Source organism: Notothenia rossii (genome assembly GCF_949606895.1).
Source record: "Notothenia rossii genome assembly, chromosome: 11".
In the NCBI taxonomy this organism is placed as follows: domain Eukaryota; kingdom Metazoa; phylum Chordata; class Actinopteri; order Perciformes; family Nototheniidae; genus Notothenia; species Notothenia rossii.
The window spans coordinates 42,554,578-42,575,051 of record NC_136910.1 but is presented as its reverse complement, the minus strand read 5'-3'; the positions used below and the strand labels follow the sequence as shown (position 1 = coordinate 42,575,051).

General features: G+C 44.8%; 1 protein-coding gene across 1 annotated transcript in view; it reads right to left on the bottom strand.

The window, feature by feature from the left end:
• Nucleotides 1–20,474, bottom strand: part of bmpr1bb (bone morphogenetic protein receptor, type IBb) — a 59,838-nt gene that overhangs the window by 16,584 nt on the left and 22,780 nt on the right. The window contains exon 4 of the mRNA XM_079656688.1: nt 1,279–1,607. Coding sequence (XP_079512814.1) covers nt 1,279–1,366 — 88 coding nt within the window. The 5' untranslated portion in view covers nt 1,367–1,607. The remainder of the gene's footprint in view (nt 1–1,278; nt 1,608–20,474) is intronic.

The following is a 20,474-nucleotide window of genomic DNA, read 5'->3' as shown; positions in this document are numbered from 1 at the left end:
TTATATTGTTAAGCTTGTTTACCCGAAACATTAAAAGTAAGGCTGCAACTAATATCATTTGTGTAACTTGATTCAAACAAATTGTTATTTTTTTTGTTTGAAGAAATTAATTGTTTACAATTTCTAAATTGCACTGACGTCGTTAAATGGCCAGTTTTATCAATTTGACAGCGCAATACCTAAATATATTCAGTTAGCTTACATATAAAATAGAGCTAGGTAATATGAGTATTTGTATTGTCAAACCAATAATATTGTTTTATTTAATTTAACAAACATATCATGCAATATCCTGACTATTGCATATAGTTATCAGGAGACTAACTGACTGATACTGTGATAGACGATTTCGGCCAGATCACCAAGCCTTAACATTAGAAAAATAAATAACACTTTTGGCCTGATTGATAATTTGTTTAAGCTCTAATAAAACTTCTAACGGGGAAACCTAAATGGAAGGGTTAATATGGATGGTTGATCAACTTAAAAAACTGTAAAGTAGCATTTCAAATATGTGAACAATAAAAACAGGAAATGCATGCTAATTCTCATACGGAGCAACAATGTCTCTCCCCTCTGCTTGATCAGAAACAGAACAAATGCACAAAGTGTCATTTTCTTGACGCTGGGAGCTTGTCGACCTTCCCCGCCTGTCACAACCTTACGGGGCATCGTGACACTGTTGGCATTCATCTTAAAAAGACAACTGGCTGTCCATCTTCAAACAATTCAAAACATGACCAGGGGGGGTGGTGGAGATGGTGGTGGGGGGGAGAGAGGACAGGGCAGATAAATGCACACCAGTTCTCATGGTAGACCCCTGTGGAGATCATTATAGCTTTTGCCCATCATAAATACCGCAGGGTAAAAAATAGAAAGATAACCTCACAGCTCGCACCATCAGCCTACAACCTGACAACACTCACAATAAAATGTTTGAGACTTTAGGAAATTAAGTAAATTTGACCCTCTGGAACCGCTAAACACAAACATAGATGCCTAAAAATAAAAGGTTCAAAATTGTCTTTCAACTTCCCTCTTGCAGCTTTACATAAAAGTGTTGCCAATAAACGTAAAGCAATCACAAGACGCCTCATCAGCTTAAAACTGATTTAAAACAAAGTCAGCAAAATAAATGATGGCATCAAAAAACATAAAGTGTCCAGCGCAGTAGTAATAATAATAATAATAATAATAATACATTATATTTAGAGGTGCCTTTCGAAGCACCCAGGGACACCTTACAATTCATTGAATGAGGTTTAAGACAGTACTCACCATCAGACCCACAGCTCAGTGATACCACTCCAGTCAGCAGGAGCAGTGCCTGGCAGACCCACTCCTGAGGTGGCCACACCACCACCATCACTCCAGCACCGACCCCAGACGCCCTCCTCCTTCAAATCCCTGAGGCGCAGCCACAACGAACACACCCGGGCAAAGAGGCGGATGTGTGAGGCTGCGTTTTTATATCCTTTCCGTGAAAGAGCGCCAGTCCACTTTCTGTACAAGAGTTTCTCTGTGACTGACTGCCACTCTGCACTCTCAAGAACTTCCCACAGCACACAGCAGCCCCGCAGCCTCCAGCAATACTCCACACTGACAGCCTGGGAGAGACAGACACAGAGAAAGAAGAGGGGGGAGAAAAGACGGGGGGGAGGAGGGTGTTACTTCGTTGCTCTCTCACTGTGCTATTTGTCCAGCCCTTTCTATGACCGGTTCACTATAGAGGGAACAGCTGAGTATATTTGAATCTACATACAGCCTCTCTCTCTTTCACACGCAGACATTACACATTACAGATTCTCACATCACTCAAACTCAGAAAGTAGAGTGGAAATGAAGGGGGTGACAGGGCCGTGGATGTGAGCAGGGGCTGAATGAGGTGTGAACGCATTATGAGCTTTTGCCAAAGGCACACTACACGTACCATGCAAAGAGAGACACAGAAACCACTGTAAAATGTATGAGTATAGGCTTACAACCGAGACATCTACATGTTCTTTGGTGAAAACATCTGGCATCAAATCCTGCAAAGGCTATGATCAATCAATCAATCAACAACTTTATTAATGAGACAAGAAACAAAACAAAAAGTAAGGCTGCAAGTAACAACCACCCTCCTTAATGACTACAGAAAGTCCAAGAAGAATAAAAGATCAAACTAATTATAACAAAACAATTTAAAATAGAAGTCCTTGAATTTCACTCCACAATGAAAAGCAACCAAGCTCTCGACCACTTGTTTCTTGCATAATGTGTGGAAGTACAGCTGCAGACACAGGTGCTGTGTGAATGGCATTGGCCTGGCATTAATCTGTAACCAAGAGTCTGGTATTAAAGTTCAGACACAGGTTGAAGTGTGTTCAGTTCCTCATGTGAGTCTGTGTGTGACGGGGCTGAAAACACAAACACTTGTAGAGCTGCAAAAGGGATCAAGCCATCACACGTCAGGTGATTAGAGGTGATTAGGAGTCACACACCCAGGCACCGCCATTTTGCAACTTCACACTAATCCAACACCCATGCAACAAAAAAAAATCATAACAAAAGGGACACACATTCCAGTGGTGAAAGATTTATGTGGGTTACAAGTTAAGAGGATTAGTTGAGCTATTAGGAAGATTATATCAAGTCTACTATGGCACCTAGATAAATCATAAACATCTCAGAGATGGCCTAATTCACACACGTAAGATGAACATCTTGAAGTGTTTATCCATTCCAAATGGTCAATGACAGAAAAAAAAAAGCTGGTGGTGTTAAGCAGTGATGGAGGAGGGGGAAACAACAACAGCCATATGGGCTACCCCACACCTGTCCCCTCTTAAAGTCTGACTGGGAGGGACCACCAGCTCCCAGAAGCCACTTCTCCCCTCTAGAGCTCCACTGGCCCTATAGCTGTCACTCCTGGTTTGTGCAGCACTGTGTATTACATGTGATAAGTCAGCCTTTTCTGGAGCACGAGTGCATGGGGAGCAATGTGAATGGGTCAGTGCACCTCACACACCCTTCTGCGCTCCATCAAACGCCCAGCATGAAGCCTCCCTGTATTCTCAGACAGCCTACTCAGCCCACAGGGATGGGGGGTCCAGGGGAGTGAGTGGCACTGTAGGTGGGGGTCACTCTGGCACATAAAGGAGGTTGAAAGTGGAGCAGACCGGTTGGAGGACTTGCTTTCAAACAAGCTAACTCTTCACTTCCCATGCTTTTTCTTCCCCTCCCTCTCTCATATAGATTTTTACTGCAGAACCCATCTGTCATCACACACATAGTTACAGGATGATTAATACTGCCCGAGAAATATGTCTGTCAGCACCTTGATCATTATAAAAAACCACAATGTTTGTTGCAACTGGAATGAGAAATAGTCACATTAGACATGCAAGCGGTGTTAAAGAGGAACTGAACCAATTCCACACACTATGGTTCAGTTTACTCTTGAAGGTGTGGGAAGGACCACTTAATGTGTGAACATGGAGATTTTATTACCTCAGGTTATGTTTTCGGCTCTTTTTGTTTATTTCTCAGCCGGATTACAGAAATATTACTGGCCCAAATTTCTTGAGATTCAGTGGAAAGGTGTAGCATGGGCCATGGAGGAAACCAATACATTTTGTAATGCATCTGAATCAGAGGGCGGATACACACATTATGTTTTACTTATGGAAATGGCCTTGGCAACGGTTTGCGTTCTACAAGTTGCCTTCAGGTTTATTGTATGGCCTGATAAGCTGGGTTTAAAGGCTACTAATAGTAGGGTTATGCAATTTAAAGGTTAATGGCGTTTACCAGGCAGGGGAAGGCTAACAAAAGATGCTATTGAGTTGTGTGAAAAGGGTGATCCAGCAACTTTTCCAAACAAGATCTATAATCAGACTGAAAGTCAGGTTATCTCAGCCTCTTCAGCTTTGATTTGTACCACTCTTCCTTATTTTTCTCTTGCAGCTGTGCATACAAAATGATTATTTGCGATGTGAAGGACAGCCTGTAAGTCTGCCACATATATGCTAGCCAAGTTTCAGCAAAGCCAACCACGTGTCATTGGGATGTCACCTAGCTTGCTTAGCAAACAGAAGGACTCGAGCGTGCTAAATGAGCCAAAACATATATGGTGTCCAGTTTTCTTAATTGCTTCTTCTCTATCTAAATATTTAATCTTCACATAAACACTATAAGAAGTTGTGACACACATTGTACTTCAGTATTGAAAGCACCTATTCAATTGTCATGGTGGCACATGTAAAGATAATTTCTGCCGGCACTGTGTTTTTTTTAGTTTTTTTATGGTGTTACACTCCGGGCATAATCTTTTAGAACAGTGGGCATAAAATCGAGATGTTGGACAGACTATGAGGGAGATATAGGGTGAAGTTTAGCTGTGAGATTATTTTCAATTTTTTTTGCAGACTCTGTATCCCCCACATTCAGCCCTCCAGCAGTCACAGATCAATTAATGCAGCTTGCTTGTTTGTAATAATCTGTCTCCATTTCATAAGGCAAACATTTTCTTATGAAATTGAGACCTTACAATAATACTAGCAGTATAGTTTTAATGCACCATGAAAATGAGCCACGTTTTTAATTTCAGAAGAGGACTTTACAGGAGCAAACGCACCTTTCATCATACAGCAGGAGGAACGGGATGGATGACTGTGAAAAATCACCGCTAACCTGAGAAACAAAAAGCCATGGCGGAACACAGATGATGAAATTACTTTGAGCGGAGATGGAATGCGTATCATGAGCGATGCTTCAGCCAGGACCAAACTGACCCCCAGCTCTGTGAAATTAGCTGGATTTTCAGCAGCTCAGAGTTAAAACTGCTGTCATAGAATCCTGAAAAGCAGTTTATTACCGTGGCAACACAGCTGTCTGCCCCAGATGGTCCAATGGGGTTGCAAGAGTTCAGAACGTGTGACACCATCTTCATCATCCAGCTAGACAAAGATGTTCTTCCCCTCATTACTGAGTTTTTGAAAAAATGTCACACTGTAGTACCATAGAGAACTAGTGTGGCAAACTTCTCTTGGATTACTGTCATAAGCATTTCAAATGTCAGTCGGTCTAATAAGGTTTATTCTTTTTTTGTTATATGTTTGTAGTTGCTTTGATTGTTGCACTGTCCCTTTGCTGCAACACTGTGTGTTTCAACAATGTAGGACCAATAAATTAATCTTAACTTGTCTGATACAACATCTTCAGATTTTTTGTTTTTATCCTTGCATTCAACTGCATTAAAGCTCAAATATATTCAGTTATTTACAGTGCAATATTAAGATGAAGAAGAAGACTTACTTATTAATCAAATATGTAAGTAAATTACTTTCTCCCCTCTGTTGTGTTTTTACACACCTTACAGACACAAAGGCTTAATGGATAAACCTGCACAAAGAGAAACACATGCAGGAGAGGTGGCAGAGCAAACCCTAACCCTAACCCAGCAGTTGGGGGTTTGGTGCCTTGCTCAAGGGCTACCCGGCAGTGCCCAGGAGTCAAATCTCTCCAGCTACCAGCCCACACTCCGTATTATTAATCTTTTGGTCTGATCGGGACGTGAACCAGCGACCCTTTGGTTCCCAGGCCAACTCCCTACAGACCATAAATTATTTTGAATATCCCATTAATCATTTATTTGATGCTTTAGCCATGGGACACAGGCATCCCCTAGCAGCAATCTGATCATTCCCTTATTTGTATTTAATTTTAATTCATAGGAATACTCCTATAAACATTATGAAGGCATTATGCCTAATTAACATTTAGTCATGTAACTCAATTAATTATTAAGAGTATGTATCCATCTAAATACAGACACCCTTGTCCACATAATAATTTAAAACAATCTATTTCATCCACTGATATATATATATATATATATATATATATATATATATATATATATATATATATATATATATATATATATATATATATATATATATATATATATATATATATATATATATATATATATATATATATATATATATATATATATATATATATATATATATATATATATATAATGACAATATATATTGTGAGATCCCACACACCAGCAGCACAGTCTCAGCCCTCAGGGAAAAGAAAGACCCTGATGAATATTCAAGATTCACACAATAGTAAGGCCAAACCACTCTGCTGAGATTGACGCTTTGAAGTGTCAGAGAATGCTGAGTGGGAAGAAAAACGTCATTCACAAGGAGTGAAAAGACTGTCACAGAAAGATTCAACCTCCCTCCGTCTGTCACGCTCTCATTCTCTCACTCTGTCTGTCTCACTGTCTCTTTCCTTCATGATGTGACAACATAGTGAGATGTTGAAACATCATCTTAATTTATAGTAATAATAATAATAATTTGTTTCTGCCAATACAATCTTGTTGTAGCCAGAACAACTTATTTGAAAGTAGGAATGCTTGAGTTATATCCGTCTTGCATAATTAAAGTGATTGCACATTACTCAAAAACTAATATTAACAGAAACTACTCCCATAAATTGTATCACTGTTTGATGGACCTGTCTGACGGGAGAAAGAAATGCTTGTAAACTCTGTGTTCCAGAGACGCGAGACAACACGATGTATCTGCACACTTGGATTTATAGCATTCAGACATGCATAAAGATGCTCAGTGTGCAGGTAGTAATTAAGTTTGTTGCAACAGCCCAGTTTCTGTAAGCCAATTGTCTGTGTCAGGTTGTAAATGTCAAAGCTTTTGTGATCCCCATAAACAATTCAGTTTAACATTGCGTCTAGCCCTTCAAGAAAACTGAACCCTGACATGGCATGTAAAGCAGCTTTGAACTTTGTATTCTCTAATAAGCACATACATTTCCACACCCACAGTAAATGCATGGGACATGAAGCAACAATGCAATCATGATACAGGTAATTCTTTATCACAATGTCTTTAAAACCCCATTAAGAAACATTAAATGATTAATGATGATTCTTGTTTTGGTGAACCCAATAATAATATTTAATAACTGGCAACATTTTGCTTCATCGCATTGACACAAAAATCCTGTAAATCAAATAATACAAAGTAGTCCAGCATATGAATTCACAGGACTGCATGTGATCTGTGATTTGGAAAGGGATAATATTTATACATCTCTGCCAGTAGACACATCTTTATCCTCACCCAAGCTATATTTTCATGTTCCACAAGTGACTCAATTCACCTATAGCTCTTCATAACCCAACAAAGACTTTATCCATCATGCAGACTCTGCTCTTCAGAATGATTCCCACTATCCAGGACAAATCACTGGACCTTTATTTGCTTACTAACTTCAAAGACACTTCAAAAACACAAGCAGCTCTGCTCTTTGATTGGCTTTCCTAAAATCAAATCAAAATCAAGGAATCTGTAATGTTCAAACCAGCACTTCTGAAGCAGTCAAATTACATCCATTTATAGCTTGAAGTTACTTTTTTGGACTGGTTAACTTTTTGGGAAAGTCAGTAAATCCATCCATCATTGGCTTACAGTATAAATGGTGTGGGTGGACAAATCCTGCATTTATGAATTGTCAAAAGCAGCTTTGCTGTGGCTGAGACTTATAATTATGACATCTCCAGAAACGATTCTATAACACAGGCTTTGTTTGCAGAACAAGAACAGACAGACGTATTGCCTTGCAAATCACAGCAAAACCATTATATTACATTTTAAACATTATACAGAAGTTATGTGGACTGTTTTTGAATTGATATACTAGTTGTTATTGTGCAAATGTATAATTTTTCTACATAATTGTATTCCGTTTGTGAAATACCACTGAAAAGAGTCTTGTATTAAACAACAAGTAGTGATCAAATATCAGTTAAGCTGCAAATGAGCTGATCAAATGTCCTCAAACACTATACTTCTCTTTATCCACAGTGATGTAGCTTCTGTATGAGAAGCTAATCAAATCACTCGGACAATGTTTTAATCTCTTAATATTTGACAACTGAAGCCAACTGAAAGGCTGAGATTACGACAAAGCACAAGGCCGTTCCTGTGGACCTGCTGGTGACTGCACCTGTGGCTCAGGTTTCACCCATGGGCACCCGTGGTTACAAAACAGCCACACAACCTTACAGATGGATTCCATGTAAAGAAGTGTCTGTCTGGCTCTGGAGGTGGCGTTAAGAAAGTGCTCTGTGATTTTCCGCAGCCGGGGCAAACACATGAACCGGCCAAGAACAGCAGAATGAAGTCCTTCCACTCTCTCTCACTTCCTCTCTGAGTCTCTCTACCACTGAAGGTCACTGGGCCAGGTCTCGCTGGATATCTAACTTTTTTTTCTTCTATCAGCAGGCCTGGCTGAAAGTGAACTGTGCTTCAGTTATTTCCCCCACAGCCCTGCTCCTATTTATTTTTCTGGCCAATTGATCACTGTATTCTGGCTCTTATTTTGTAGTGCTCACATTGCAATTGTCCACAAAACAAATAAAACTGTGTGTTAAAATAACACTGTGTGGAAGTGTGGAAGCCAATAATTAATCATTCTAAACTGCTTGGTGACGAAGACAGTTTCGTGAAGCAAAAGCATGCTAGTAATATCTTACCATTTTGGCCACATAATGTAAATATATTTAACCATACGGTAAGTTTCAGTTCAGCAATACACTTCTTCTTAGCATTTAATAACAGTTAAGCTGTTTGCATTGATTGACATAACATGACAGACAATCTATTTAGACACCCATGAAACCAAAGCAAAAACTGTCAACAATAACATTTGGAAAGGTTCAGACCTCCCAAAGCGACTTTATTAATCTGATCAATCTCTTAAAATAAGTGATACATAAAGTCTCAGTGATGAAAAGAGGAAGCAGTGCTTCAGGTATTTTCTTAACATATTATTTGTGCAGCAGGAATTGGGAAACTGATGCTTTTCTTGCCAAGTCAACCAGGAGCATTTAATGAAGGGATTGTTGCAGAGTGTCCGCTGGGCTGCGTCAGGCAGACACCGCTAACCAAAGGGTTTAATTAAGGGGTTCCTCTGACGGTCAGACGAAGCAGACAGCAGGGGTTAAGACGCTGGCCCACAAACTGGCTGTGACCCTCACACCTGCCTGGTTACATTACACTGCTACATGTCGGTGCACAGCAGACACGCTCACACCGACACATCATTACTGAACTGCAACTTTACCACACACACTGAAACAGAATTGCAGAAACGAGACGGAAAAATACCTACAGGTGAATTATGCTGGGGTGTGGAGCAAACTTGGAATTTCGTCATTTTAGGGGCAAGGCCATTTGGCCTTTGGAGTCACACATTTTCCATCATATAGGCCTATGCCTCCTTAGTATTACCGTATATAAAATAAAAATACTTTAATAATAATAAGTGTATAATAATTAGTGTTTGGTATGTTTTCCATCTACTACTTCTCCCATTCACAAATCAAAAATCAAATCAAAAAATCTACAATTATATTAATATGTAACAAATATATTCAATTTCAGAGCAGAAGAAACAGCCTTCAAGGGTCAAACTCTGCACATACATCATTCAGCAGTGCACAGTGAAGTAAGTGTGTGTGTGAGAGTGTGAGTGTGAGTGTGAGTGTGAGTGTGAGTGTGAGTGTGAGTGTGAGTGTGTGTGTGTGTGTGTGTGTGTGTGTGTGTGTGTGTGTGTGTGTGTGTGTGTGTGTGTGTGTGTGTGTGTGTGTGTGTGTGTGCGCGCGCGCGTGCGTGTGAGTCTCTTTGATCAACTCCTCACAACTGGACAAAAGTTAAACATGTACAAACCACAGAGTGTCATGGCGAATAGTCATGGCGAATACAATCGCTACTTAAATTCTGTCTTTAGGACGTTGTTGTGAGTGTGGACGGAGCAGCTACAGGTTAGTTTAGCTTGATTGATCCATTCAGAAAACACGCATTTTAAAAGGTTTTGCGCTTGCCGTCTTGTCTGCAGACTTGGCAAGCATTAATTCATGTTTTTTTACTAACCGGTTGTAGTTACTTCAGCATCATTTTGAAACGTGTATTACAATGAAATAACTGTAAAATAGGTTAATTTTGTCGTAGTTGGTTTCCACCACAGTATTTACATTGAAATAAGCCCCGCCCCCTCTCCAGCGCGTTCTGTTTGAATGACAGGAGTAAACACAGCTGACAGCCGCAGTGAAACTATAGGTTACTTACGTAACCCCAGTTCTCAGAGTAACATGAAGTGAGATGTCTCACTATGGGATGCGTCTCATCGCGGAGCAAACAGAAGCATCAATCTCATTACGCCAATCCTGATTGGCTGGTGATCTTGACGTCAGCATCAGGGAATCTACCCCCTATAATTAGCTTGCGCTACGCCGCATGCATCATTCAAAATAAGCACCTCTTCTCGCTTCACCATAGCAAGGAGGGCCGTCTGGTGAGACATCTCACTTCATGTTACTCTGAGAACTGGGGTTACGTAAGTAACCTATAGTTCTCATTCGTAACACTCCGTTCGATGTCTCACTATGGGATATTGTAGCTCCCGTATTGCCAGACGAGCTTATCTCGAAAATCACCAAACCCAACCAGAATTTAACAGTTAGAGCTCTAACTCAGCAGGGGGCCCAGCACTGCATGGGCCACACTGGGAGCAGAGACGTCTAATCTGTAAAAGCGGACAAAAGTGAGCGGCGAGGACCAGCTCGCCGCTGCACAAATGTCTTGGATGGAAACACCCCTGAACAAAGCCCAGGATGTAGCCAGACCACGAGTCGAATGAGCACGCAAACCCGAAGGTGCCTGCAGACCCTGACTCGTGTAAGCCAAAGCAATTGCCTCCACAATCCAGTGAGAGAGCCGTTGCTTAGTAACAGGCTTGCCCTTCTGAGGGTTAGCCCAGGACACAAAAAGTTGGTCATTATGACGAAACTCTTCTGATCTGTCCATATAAGTGCGTAAAGCACGGACTGGACATAGCAAATTCGGCTGCTGTTCCCCGGAGGGACACAGCGGCGGAGGAAATGCCTCAATGTCAATGGGGTAACATGAACCAACCACCTTAGGTATAAAGGAAGGATGGGCTTCAGCAACACTATCGTTAACCCTCGGGCGAACTGAGTGCATGAAGGATGTACAGATAGCGCATGAATGTCACTGACTCGCTTGGCGGATGCCAGGGCCAGTAACAGCACTTTCTTGAGTGACAGGTGCTTCATGTCAGCTTCTTCCAGGGGTTCAAATGGGGCTCGAGTGAGCCCATCTAAAACCACTGTCAAGTCCCATAAGGGCATCAGTGACCTGGAAACAGGAAGGAGCCTGCGAGCTCGCTTCATAAAACGGCAGACCAGAGGATGTTGGCCGGCCGTCTTACCCTCGAAACCCACATGGCATGCAGCAATAGCAGCCAGGTAGACTTTGATCGTGGAGAAAGCTCTGTGTTTATCAATTAGGTCCTGTAGAAATGATAAAATCACTCCCACAGGGCATTGAAAAGAGGTGTGCCCTTTTTGAAGGCACCAGTCCTCAAACACCCTCCACTTACAGTCATAAAGACACCTAGTGGAGGAAGCTCTCGTACTCTGAATAGTGTTTATCACCTTCTGCGGGAGACCCACTGCATTCAGATTATACCGCCCATAGGGCCATGCGCTCCGGGTGTGGGTGAAAGATCGTCCCCCCCGCCTGAGACAGTATGTCTCTGCGTAGGGGGAGCTGCCACGGCTGATCGCACAGCAGCTGATATATCTCCGCCAGCCAGTACATTGCAGGCCAGTGCGGAGCTATCAGGATCATTGTGTGTCGCCGTTCCCTCACTCTGGCCAGAGTTGGGGGTATCAGCGCCAGGGGTGGGAACGCGTACAGGAGGACCGGAGGCCAAATGTGCGCAAGCGCGTCCACGCCTAATGGTGCGTTTTGATCGCGCATTGAAAAGAAAAGCTGACAGTGAGCATTTTCTTTTGATGCGAACAGATCTACCGCGGCTCGGCCGTAACGCACCCACAGCTGACTCACAACCATTGGATGTAGAGTCCAGTCTGCATACAGTGGTGCACCTCTGGACAGCAGGTCTGCCCCGAGGTTCATCACACCCGGTACGTGCGTCGCTCTCAGAGAGAGGAGAAGGCCGCAGCTCCACAAGATCAGTTTGCGTGCCAGCATGTGTAACTGGCAGTGCTTGAATTGGAATAAAAAAGGTGCCAGTACTCTAAATCAGCAACAAGTATTTGGCACAAAGTCATAGTATATCCTATAATGCTGGTGGGTTTGTCTCTTTACTGTATATTTTAGAAAGGCTCACTGTACTTAAACAAAATGACTCCGGGTGCATCTGAGATTAGAGGGGATGCAGTGGTAAAGTGCTATTTTTATAAGTGGGGAGTGGACCTGACACCCTCTAGTCTAGGGGGGTCCGGGGGCATGCTCCCCCGGGAACATTTTTTTTTAATATTGAAGTTAGATGCATCAATCTGGTGCACTTTGAGAGCAAAATGAAGAGATATATGGATACCTCTCAACATCCATAATGAAACAACTGTAAACAGATTTACTTTTTCTTTATGGATATCAAATTATTTGGGAAAAAACATTACTGATTTATATATATCTCAAAGGGTGGTTTTCCGGTTGGGGTGGGAGAAACCATGAGGGAGGGGGATGTGGAGAAGATGGACTACGGGGGAAGTTTCTGCCATTACGCATCTTCAAAATTGAGGATACAAGGTGAGTGGTTTCTGGTATTGTAACCTGGTGTCGTGCGTTGTATGGGACACAGGTGAGGTGGAGTTTACAGGTTTTGGATAGGTTCGGATTCATCGGATTCATCGGAGAGATCTTCTGAATTGGAGTTATGGGAGTAAAATGGTATCCTGGGTTTCTTTGAGTAATTTTGTATGGGGGACCCAACTGACTGGTTCTGGGGTCAACAGTGGATCTCAGTTTGGAAGGGTTACTCTACTGGGGTCATGCGGTGTACGGGACACAGTAGTTTGACTTAAAAATAGGGGATCGGGTTTGAAGTTGGGGTTACATTGGGGTCCTTTATACTTATGCCTTGGTAGTGTTAATACTATTGAACACACTGTGGGGATTTGATCGACCTCGGCAGGGCCTTCCGGGGGTGAGAGCGTCTAGTGATAAAGGGCCGAAACGCTCAATGATCTCCCGGTCCACTATTGAGAATGTGTTTAATGCTATTGACATTATTGGGGGTCATTTAGATTCTGGGGGGGTTTTTATGGGGTTCTCATCGGTTTCACGAGTAAAGGGGTTGGGGGCGGGGAGATCTTAGAGGGAGTTCTGACTGGACGGAGGGGTTGCTACACTGGGTGGCTTGGGGCGGAGTTGGTAAAACCCTGAATTAGATTGTAACACTTTTTTAGAGTTGAGGAATAACCTCTGGGTTTTATAAACCATTTGTAATGACTTCTTCATCCAATTTTGGATCTCTGCGGGTTTCTTGAAACCCTTAAAATTCCCCCCTTGGGGCTTGTCCCTCCCCTCTCCCTCTGCGGATCTAGGGTCTGGTAGAGGGGGATGGGGCACAGAGTCGCTTAGCCAGGCGAGGGAGTGCATCTGACGAAGAGATAGGTTGTTGTGCTCCCTATCTCTGTTTCTTATCCTACATTTTCACCCTGGACTAGAGGGAAAGCGTTCTCGGACGCCTTTTCAGCTCTATTTCCTACTATATTCTTCTTACCCCGTTTACTCTGAACTATTCTCGGAGAGTGTATTGACGTTGACTCGTTGGGCCTCTCCTCCTGTACTTGTTTGGTTCCCCAGTTCTTTCCTTTAAACTCAATCTGGAAGAGTGCATTTAGGCCTCTCTAATTCCTGCCTTTTATTAGTCTAGGGTTTCAACCCTTTTTCCCTTGAACTAATTTAAACAGGAGAGTGCATTTACGTAGTCACGTTGTGCCTCTCGGTGTATACTTTGACTTCCTGTCTCTTTGGAGAGTGCTAGGACGGGAGATACGTTGAGCCTTTTTACTGCTGTCCCACTTCACTGGTATCCCCTGTCCCCTGTTCATAATTGCCACCCTATTCTAAAGGGAAGCACGATGGTGCCTTTTCCTTTCAAATTTCGGACTCTGTATTTCTTCACCTCTGACTCATTTAATTTTTAGGAGGGTGCATTTACGTAGACACGTTGTGCCTCGCTTCCTCTGTTTCTGGCTGATCTTTTCATACCCTTGTTTCTCAGAGAAGAGAAAAAATACTATTCTAAAAAAAGTGGATACATGGTGTCTCTTCACTTGTTCACTTGTATACTCTAGGGGTCAGAGTTCATATTGTGAGGGATTCCATGAGCGGTATGCGCCGGCCCGTGCCTTTTACCTTGGACTTCTAGTAGAACTGCTCGGGTCTTGATAGATTGAGTGGGGAAGTTCAGGAGACTCCTCGTCCCTGAGGCCACTACCAGTTTTTTGTGCCATTTTGCTGGATTTATTTGTCAATAGCGTTGCTGCACAAAGTGATAGCCCTCTAGTTTAAATCTACTACCCAAAAAGAAACATATGGAGATGGGTTACTATTTTAAAAAAATTGCAAATCTATTTGGGAACAGTAGGGCTGGGCCTCAAATCTTATAGGGGGGTCCGGGTGCATGCTCCCCCGGTAAGATTTTTTTTTAAATGTTGGACTTAAATGCATCAATCTGATGCATTTTGAGGGGGAAATAAAGAGACTACACCCATATGAAACAAAAATGTACACATTTAAATAATCATAAAATCATAAGTACATGGCCATAACCAATAACATACAATATCCAATATGAAAAAACATTGAAACTTGTTTATTTATTTGTTTTTGGTTCATTTATAGTTGTGAGTGTGTCTGGGCTCCTGAATCGGCCTCTCCTGTCTCCCTCCTCTCCCCCCTGCTCCTCTTTGAGGCAACAGCAAAGACTAGTTTTAGCTCTCAACAAGTTTATCTTACCTTTTTTCTCCTAGTTAACATTTTGTTTGTATTATTCATGCATATTTTACTAATCACTACCCCCTCAAATGGAAATATGTGTTTACATAAATTGTGACCGAACCGTTTGAGACCCACTGAGATAACTTAAACTAAGTTAACTATCTAAAGACTCAGAGAGTAATTTACCTCACCAGAGCTGTAGTTATCAGCCTCTCAGTCTGACAGCGAAGGACTCTCCCTCCACCTTGTTGTTGAAACAGCTCCTTATATCCGTTAGCGCAGCTAGCTAGCACCAGATGCTAACAACAATACACATAACCGGTGCGCGCGCTTTCTCACTCGCTCGCGCCACACACATACACCAACACACACCCTCCCAAGCTTGAATGACACACAGAGACCAATCGAGGGCATTAGTATGATCTGTATGAAAGTGGCAATGTCGGCAGGCCACGTCATGTAGACAGCCAGTCACCCTCTGTGAGGCAGAGTCAGACCCACATTTGCGCTGCGTTGCGTTTACAATATATACGTATATTGCCGGCGGCTGAGTACCGGCAAGGTGCCGGTACTCAGTAAGAAGTGCCGGTACCACATGGGTAAAAATCAGAAGTGCCGGTACTGCGTACCGGTGAGTACCGGCCCAATTCAAGCACTGGTAACTGGAGAGAGCGCAAACCTCCTTGTCGGTTTATATACGATATTGTGGTCCTATTGTCCGTCCTCACGAGGACATGGTGTCCTCTGAGAAAAGGCAGAAAGCGTTTTAGGGTGAGGAACACCGCTAAAAGCTCCAGGTAATTTATGTACGACCGCTGGAGGTCTCTGCTCCAGAGGCCCCTCACCGGACGACCTTCGTAAATACCTCCACAGCCTGTCAGACATGCGTCTGTGGTTACCACCTTCCGTGAAAGGACAGCACCCATAGGCACGCCCCGTACCAGAAAAGTAGGGTGCAGCCAGTGGCGCAGTGCCATTACGCATTTCACAGTAACCATCACTCTCCGCGCGCCATGACGCGAGGGGTTTAGTTAGTAGAGCGGCTACCCAGCGCTGAAACTCCCTCATGTGTAACCGTCCCAGTCGTACGACCAGGATGGCTGACGCCATGAGCCCCAGTAACCGCAGGCATGATCTGAAAAGAACATGTTTGCGCAGCTGGAAATGAGCGAGACAAGCTCTGAAAGCTTTCACTCTTTCTGCTGGCAGGCGGGCTGTAAAAGGCACCGAGTTCAGGTGTAAACCCAGGAAGAGTACAGTCTGTGCCGGGCACAACATGCTCTTTTCTGTGTTTATTATGAAACCCAGGTTGAGCAGGTGCTTTACGAGGACATTTGTCTGCGTAATAGCCTTCTGTTCCGACTGTGCGAGAAGCAGCCAGTCGTCTAGGTAGGTTGCCAGGCGAATACCCTGTTGTCTTAACGGGGCTATCGCGGCTTCCGTACATCGTACAAACACTCTTGGACTGAGAGACAGACCGAAGGGAAGTACTCTGTATTCGTAACAGATCCCCTGAAATGCGAACCTCAGATATTTCCTGTGTGGGTAATATACTGGGATGTGGAAATACGCATCTTTCAGGTCGACTGATGTAAACCAGTTGTTTTGTCGCACGAGACGCAGCAGAGATGTGTGAGTGAGCATTCTGAACTTGTATCTTTTTAGATACGCGTTCAGAGCCCTCAAATCAAGTATTGGCCGAATTCCGTTCCCTCCCCGTTTGGGAACGAGGAAATACTTGGAATAAAAGCTGCTCTGACTCCGCTCGGCGGGTATTATAGATATAGCCTTCTTTTCTAGAAGTGAGAGGATCTCTCTCTCCAGAATATGGGCTGACTCTCCTCGGGCTTGTGAATACAGAACGCCCGAGAAGCGAGGGGGGGTGACAGCGAATTGGAGTCTGTAGCCCCGTGTAACTGTCTTGAACACCCAAGCAGACGTTGTGAGCATCTCTCATTGTTTGCTCCTTAGAGCCAGCGGAGATGTCACGTCTCTTACCCTCTGAGTCTCTATTTGTTGTGTTATGGGGCCCTCTAGTGTCTGAAAACGATGGTACCCCATTTCGACAATCCCCACCGAGACTGCGCATGCGCGTGACGGTGGTGCCTTCACAACCCCAGCCGGCACTGCGCATGCGCGTGACGGTAGCGGCTCTATAACCCCAGTTGTCACTGCGCATGCGCATGGCGGTGGTGCCTTCACAGACCCGTCTATTATCCGCCTTTTGAGAGAGGCCGTAGCTGCTCTCAAAAGAGGGACAGGCGACAGACTGTTTATTGTTTTTATTGTCTTTCTTTTCATTTTTTTGGACTGCGCCCTCGGCTTGAAGCCTGGATGCGACAGTGAAAAATGGTTTATTTGAAAACAACAACAATTGTGATGTGTTTTTGTGACTTAGGCAGATAGCAGAACTCGCTGTCTCTGGTATTAAGTCTGTTTCCCTTCTGGCGCGAACTTGAGGATGGCGTTGCGGCATCACTCGAGGCGGCGGGAAGATGGAGGCCTGGTGGCACCCCGAAAACACATCTGGAGCTGGGGAACAGGGAACTTCCAGCTCTGTCACCGAGGAGAGGAAAGGAGGCTGTCAGGCCGCCCGCTTCTTTTTCCTCGACTGGTGACCGAAAATCTGAGTTGGCTGTGCCTGAACAGCAGCTGCCGAAACCGGAGATTTCCTCGGCGAGCTCGTCCTCGTCTCCTGCCTGGGCTGGGGACTCGGGGCGGGCTGTGGCCTCTGCTGCCTCGGTAACCGGGCAGAACGTGAGGAAACTTGGGCGAAGGACTGCCGCGAGACCGTCGCAGGTAGCGGCTGGACCCTTCGGGGGAGACAGAGGTGGAGGGCCTCGTCTTCCTTCTTTTTCGACTCACATCTCCGCTGCATCGAGACTAAAGCGGAGCCGAAAATACCCTCGGGAACGATAGGCATGTCAAGAACATCCTCCTTTTCCCGGTCTGGGAGGTTGGTCAGGTTGAGCCACCTGGCTCTCTCCTGTACCACCATTATGCCCATGACTTTCCCCGTGGCCTGGACTGCACAGCGCTGCACACGGAGGCAAATGTCCGTGATCGCTGTGATCTCATCCCATACGGCCGGCCCAGGTTTGCTCGATAGGTCCTCGCAGAGCTCCGCCTGCTAGGCGGTCAGCAGTGAGGAGACATTGAGTGCCCTGGCGGACAACGCTGTGGCTTTATAGGCCCGTTCCGTCATCGCCGACTGGAAACGGTCTGCCTTCACCGGTAGCGTGGGGTTCCTGCTTGGTGTCAGAGCCAGCCTCGGTTGGAGGTGGGCTGCCACCAGCGGTTCCATGGGCGGCATGCGGAGCAGGCCGGGCCTCTCCATACCGTCACAGTCCAGGGAGGAGGCACCCTGGATTGGGGCCTTATTACTGAAGGGGCGGTCTCTCCACGAGACCGACACCTCATCCAGCATCTCCGGGAAGACTGGAAGGAGCTGCCTCTTTGTCCTCGATGCTTGGGGCAAAGTCTTCCCCTCGTAGCGAGACCTGGAGGTCTCCTTGGCCATTTCAGGCCATGGGATGTCCAGCCTGGACGCGGCACGTTGACACACGGCCTGCAGGTCCATGCTCAGACAGGGTGAAGCTGGTGCGCTATCGCCCGGGAGAGCAGCCATCGCTCCCGGCTTTGCAGCCTGAGCTGATGACACGAAGACATCATCGTCTTGCTCATCCGAGTCGGACAGGAGGAACTCAGAGGTATCCTCTTCGTCCTCCATGTAGTCCAACTCCAGGACATCATCCGCGGGCGAGACCATGGTGAGGTCCAGTTGGGAGCCCCAGCTTGACACAGCGCAGGGCTCCGCTCTCGCGGCTGTTGCCGCCACCGGGTCCCAGCCTGACACGGCGCGGGGCTCCGGTTCAGCAGCTGCCGCGGTTATTGAGCCCCAGCCTGACACAGCGCGGGGCTCAATCACCGCGGCGGACGCCCCCATGTCTTGATTGCCGGCCGGCGAAACAGCGGACATGAGGGGGTCCTGTCCCGACAAGCTAGCTTGGCGTGCTAGCCGTTGGCGGAGGCTCTTGATGGTGAAGCGGGCACAATGCCCGCACGAGCCGGGGTTGTCGATAGCCTCCTGGGTGTGTTCCAGCCCGAGGCAGGACGAGCAGACCTGGTGTGAGTCTGTGCCTGATATCTTCAACCCGCAGCTGCAGAGCCGAGCCTCCGAGTCCCTGACTCCTCTGGTGTGAGGGAGAGAAGCGTCCATCTCGTTCGCTGTGTTGAAGGTGCGGAGAGGACCCGCTCGTAACGGGTACATTGCTGAGAAAAAATCCTTCCCCACCTGTCGTTAATCCGGAGAAAAAATCGACGGTGTAGAATTTTATTCTCAAAGAATATTAACTGGTGTGTTAATACCCTTTTTATCTTCCCCTCCTCTGATGTGAGAGAGAAAAAGAAAAAACAGTCCCCGCTACCTTGGTGTCGGTAGTGAGGAAAGGCAAGTTAGTAACAGGTGTGTTACCAGCTTAAAAAATCAAAACCTTACCTTTAATTCCGAAGAAATAAACGGCGAGGTAGATTGCAACACTAACTGGTGTGTTAGTATTAACAATCTTCTTGCAGAAGTATATATAAAAGTAGCCCGCGAGCGCCTGTCGACCGAAGTTAGCTTGGATAGCTTGGTTCCGTCTGTGGACTGTGTGAGCTAGCCCGGCTACCAATAGAGATGTGCTCTGAAACGAGAAGAGGTGTTTGAATGATGCATGCGGCGTAGCGCAAGCTACTTATAGGGGGTAGATTCCCTGACGCTGACGTCAAGATCACAAGCCAATCAGGATTGGCGTAATGAGATTGATGCTTCCGTTTGCTCCGCGATGAGGCGCATCCCATAGTGAGACATCGAACGGAGTGTTACGAATGAGAACTCCAGCGGTTAGAGCAATGAGAATATTCGCATCGCGTCCGTTGTGAACACAGCATAATGCAGTTCAGAAAACACTGTTCTGACGCTTTTAAAGCAACTTCGAGATTTTAACAGTGTGAGGGGCAGACAGGCCATGGTGGCCGTAGGACGTACAATTATTTGTGGGGCATAACGGCCAGACCGAGGGGCTACGACGGCCAAGGCTGTCGTGAAAATCCTACCCTGGTGTGGAGTGCAGAGCAGTATCATCTTATGTCTTAAAATCTGAATAAACAAATATTAATCTGAAGCATCACAAAAGTTGAAATTAATTTGTACCTCTTTTTCAAAGTAAAAGTAGTTTTAAACATGGATAGGGAATACAAATTGTGACATGAAATTGATTTTCTTTTTGAGAGAAAATGTGTGAACATTTAGACAACTTACTGTCAGTACCAACGCCTGCAGTCTACAATTAACGTATTGCTAATTTTACATCCTTACATATCTTGGTATGGAAGTGTAGGGGTCAACCTTTGAAACAACATTAATATTAATATTGTTAATTGAGCTGGTAACTATGATCACATGAATCCTTTGCTAAAAAAACTTAACTAAGCATGTTCATGGTGTTTTGACTTAGTTACTGGCGTTACATGGAAACCTTGACATTAAACCACAAAATAAAGCTGGCAGGCTGCTTAGGGGCCCCTTGTATGAATGTGTCAAAGGTTCATGCCCTCTCTCCACCG